Source organism: Phalaenopsis equestris, unplaced genomic scaffold (assembly GCF_001263595.1).
Source record: "Phalaenopsis equestris unplaced genomic scaffold, ASM126359v1 Scaffold000002, whole genome shotgun sequence".
Classification (NCBI taxonomy): domain Eukaryota; kingdom Viridiplantae; phylum Streptophyta; class Magnoliopsida; order Asparagales; family Orchidaceae; genus Phalaenopsis; species Phalaenopsis equestris.
Window position 1 is genome coordinate 2,412,369 of NW_018164444.1, and position 3,598 is coordinate 2,415,966.

At 41.6% G+C, this 3,598-nt stretch overlaps 1 protein-coding gene across 1 annotated transcript; it reads right to left on the reverse strand.

Moving 5' to 3' along the window:
- Positions 1 to 357: 357 nt before the first annotated feature.
- On the reverse strand, positions 358 to 3,133 carry LOC110032742 (actin cytoskeleton-regulatory complex protein pan1-like). The gene is made up of 3 exons (XM_020736486.1): positions 2,786 to 3,133; positions 524 to 865; positions 358 to 420 (listed from the first exon to the last, which is right to left on the reverse strand). Exons 1-3 carry the CDS (start codon positions 3,131 to 3,133, stop codon positions 358 to 360), a joined length of 753 nt encoding a protein of 250 aa, XP_020592145.1.
- Positions 3,134 to 3,598: the final 465 nt, after the last annotated feature.

Consider the following 3,598-nt stretch of genomic DNA (forward strand, 5'->3'; position numbering starts at 1 on the left):
CATGTTCGCTCGGTTTGTTTACCTCTTCCTCTTATAATTAGGAGAGGTCCAAGCTGCGATCAGCTGACCCCAGATCCCCTCACAAATCTAGGCAGGTCACTCGCGACTCAGGCGAGCTGTTATGAACATGTCGGCAAGGCAATGCCTGCCTTGAATCTCGTAGATTCAGCAGATCTACTGGTGGTGCACTGGGAGTCAGGTGAAGGACCTCTTTAACGGAAAAAAATAAACCATGTGTTAGTATAAAAAATTAAATCAAATTTATAAATTTGATTAAAATTAAATGATCATATCTCAAAATCCCTCAACCACAAGTTCGGAGTGGCAACATGTATATGCTTCCATGACAGATATGGCTCATCGTACATGCTCATGATAATTTATTTGAAGTAGGTAACAGGCAAACTGTGAGGAATGAATCTGTTTAAGAAATAAATTAGTTTCCAAAAATGTATATCATGAAGAATTAACATAATACTGGAATTAAAATAACTTACAAGTCACCCACTGATAGTAAATGTACCATTGAGGGTGGGGGTGCAAGAGTCAACGGGTCAGGCTCAAGAGGTGTGCCAACAGTGGGTGGGAGAGTAGGTACGGAAGGAGCAAGCATCAAAGAAGATGGGGCAGCATTGGATGCGGGAGCAAATGCCACAGGAGGGGTGGCAGCACTGGGTGTGGGAGAAGGTGCCACTAAAGGTGTAACAATAGTAGATGGGGGAGGAGGTGCTAGAGAAGGTGTAGCAATAGTGAAAGCAGCGCTCGGAGTAGACGACCTCCTCTTCCTACTGCGAGAGGTGGAATCAAGGGTCCCCAGAACATGGGGTCTATGAGGTGGCCGATCACCTGTACCACCTGCGATCGTCTGCAAATAAAGGAATGACATTAAAAAAATTAGTATTGGCCAGAAAAATAATCAAAAGCAGGAAGAAACGGTGCAACAAAGGTAAGACACAAGTAACATCTATGTCTAAAAATAAGAAAATCAAGAATAAGAGTTATACCTAATAACAAAAAAAGTAAAAGACCAAAAATAGTAGTAGTAACAACTAATTTAAAGTTTGTGGACCTATGTTATTAAGTTTCATCAAAAGAACTCGTCGTTGAAGATGAACCTAAAATTCCTTTTTCACTCTCTTCATAATCCTCAGCCAAACCATGAGCAACATCTTCAAAAGTCCATGTGGTATCCTCTAGCGCAAATATTTCATCATTTATGTTACCCTAAATATGGAAATATGGCAAACTTTCTTCTTTGTGAATCAATTCTATAGAACTATACAGTTAAATAGTTTTTTTTTTTTCTTTTTTGTTTTTCTTTCATAACTACAGCCCAATCAACTTAATCCCTTACTCTACGACGGTATTGAAGATAATAAACATGTGTAGCTTGGCATGTCAGAACAAAAGAATCAAACTCACATATCATCTATTCAATTTAACCTCAGTGATGCCATAAGGCCTAAATGTTCGGGTTTCTCAATTCAGAAGAGGATCAAACCATTGACAAGTAAACAAGTGCATAATGTAGTTGGCATTGCCTGGATATTGCTATTGAATGACTTCGTCAAGTACGTCGTAAAAATAATTCTCATCATTTGTATGTGTGTGACTTTTAACAGCGACGCCGCAGTTATGTCTTCTTTCCTTCACACCAAGAACTCATATGGAATGTGTAACAGTTTACATCAAATATCTATCATAAAGCAACAATATGATTAGGACCATAAGCAAGATATACTAATCTCTAATCCATGATTCCATTGTTTGTATTGTGAACCTATAACGAATAGAGAGGAACCATTAGTGTCACTATAAATGTGACGAACATATTACACACATGTGATTAGAAGTGTTCATTATTCGTATGTATAATTTTAACCATGTTGTAAATTATTGTTAGCATTACTCTTAGGGTCAAAAGTGTATGGTTTCCACCTTCATGGCTTGGGGGGGGTCTAAGGATTGTCTGTAGAATTTAGGAGCTCAAGAAACCCACCAGAAACTTTTCAGCTCTTGTTCGGGGCAAGTAATTAAGTTCGATGGCAATTCACCCATTCCTGAGAAAATTCCCTTCGAGTGGCCCCTCTGAGATGTGAGAAGTGCTTAGTGCCTGATATAATGATTATAAGTCATCACATGTCCATCTGAAGCCTCCCAAAACCATAGAAAATCATGGATTTCACCTGCACGCACTACCAAAAATTAAGGTTCAGTACACCCTACCTGTGTCGTGGTCTACGACAGCAATTGGAACCAATTTCTCTATAAAATGGCCAATTAAAATACTCTATTTTAGAGTTATGGGACTAAATTTCACTCACATGGAGTTTTTCATAGCTTTCAGATAAAAAAATGCTTTGTCGGGCGCTCCCAACAAAAATCAGAGTTTCAAGTTAAACTAACTCCCCGGCACGGGTTCCATGGACCCAAGTGTCTAAAATCCCTTCCTGGACCTTCAAACCCAAGCCTTCAGATATCTGACAAGTGTTTACAACAATTGGCACAAACCCAACGCCTAGGCACCGAAAAAATCGGGCGTCCATGCGTCCAAACAGCTAAAAACCCAATTTTCCCTAGAGCTTGGCACCTAGGCGCCTAGAATAGCTCCCAAGCGCCCAAAAAAGTAGCTCCTAAGCACCTAAGTAGTACCTAGGAAAGTGGCGCCAAGGTGTCAGTAAGTACCCATGTCACGAAAATGACCATTTTGAGCGTTGTTTTGACTCTCGAAGTCACCGTTCTCACAGGGATTTCTTCATGAGCCTCGGGAGTGATGTAAAAAAACCCTTTTGCCTTCACTTCCTGGGCACATATTGGGGGCATTTTGGTCATTTTGGGGGAGGGGTTGGTTGTTTAAACAAGCCAGCTCTCCCCATTTGCAGCGATCGAAGGCCATACAACCGAAGGAGTGTAAGGGAGTGTAGGAGAGCTTTTGAAGTGATGAGGGCTTCTTTCTCTTGGTGAGCTTGGGTTTTTCCTCTTCAGCCACCCCTTCTACTTCATCTTCCTCTCCACCTTCTTCTTCATTTCCTCTTTTCCTTGGAGTTTCTTCCACTACCTTGAGTTCCTGGAGTTTAGGTAAGTTTTTCCTCAATGAAAGAGCTTGAGGTTGGCCATTTCCCATCCTCTTCATCTCGTGGGCTGCTCTTCTTCCCCTTCGACGCAGATTTTGAGGAGTGCAACTAGGAAAGTGTCATCCTAGCTCAGGGAAGGTAACTCCGATGAACTCCAGTGATCTCTCTGGAAAGGAAAGCTTTTTCACCATCTTGGGAAGGATTCGTGGGCTTTTCTCCTACCTTTTAGGAGATATTCTTCATAAACTCAAGTGTACTTCGAACAAACTTTGTGATGGTGAGATTTTGAAAATCCTACTTCTTGCATTTCCTTTCTTAGCAAGCCCTGGGGTTTAGCTGTGATAGTCATGTGGGTTTGTTTGCCCACACGGGGTGCTTTTGCCGGACAATATGAGCATGTGCGGCCACGTGCTTATGTGATGGATCATCTTTTTCCCTAGAGGAGACCCTAGGTTGGGATTTTCCATGCGTGGCCAAACACCATTCGTAGAGCTGAGTGAATCCCTTTGTTGTGAGCCCCAGCA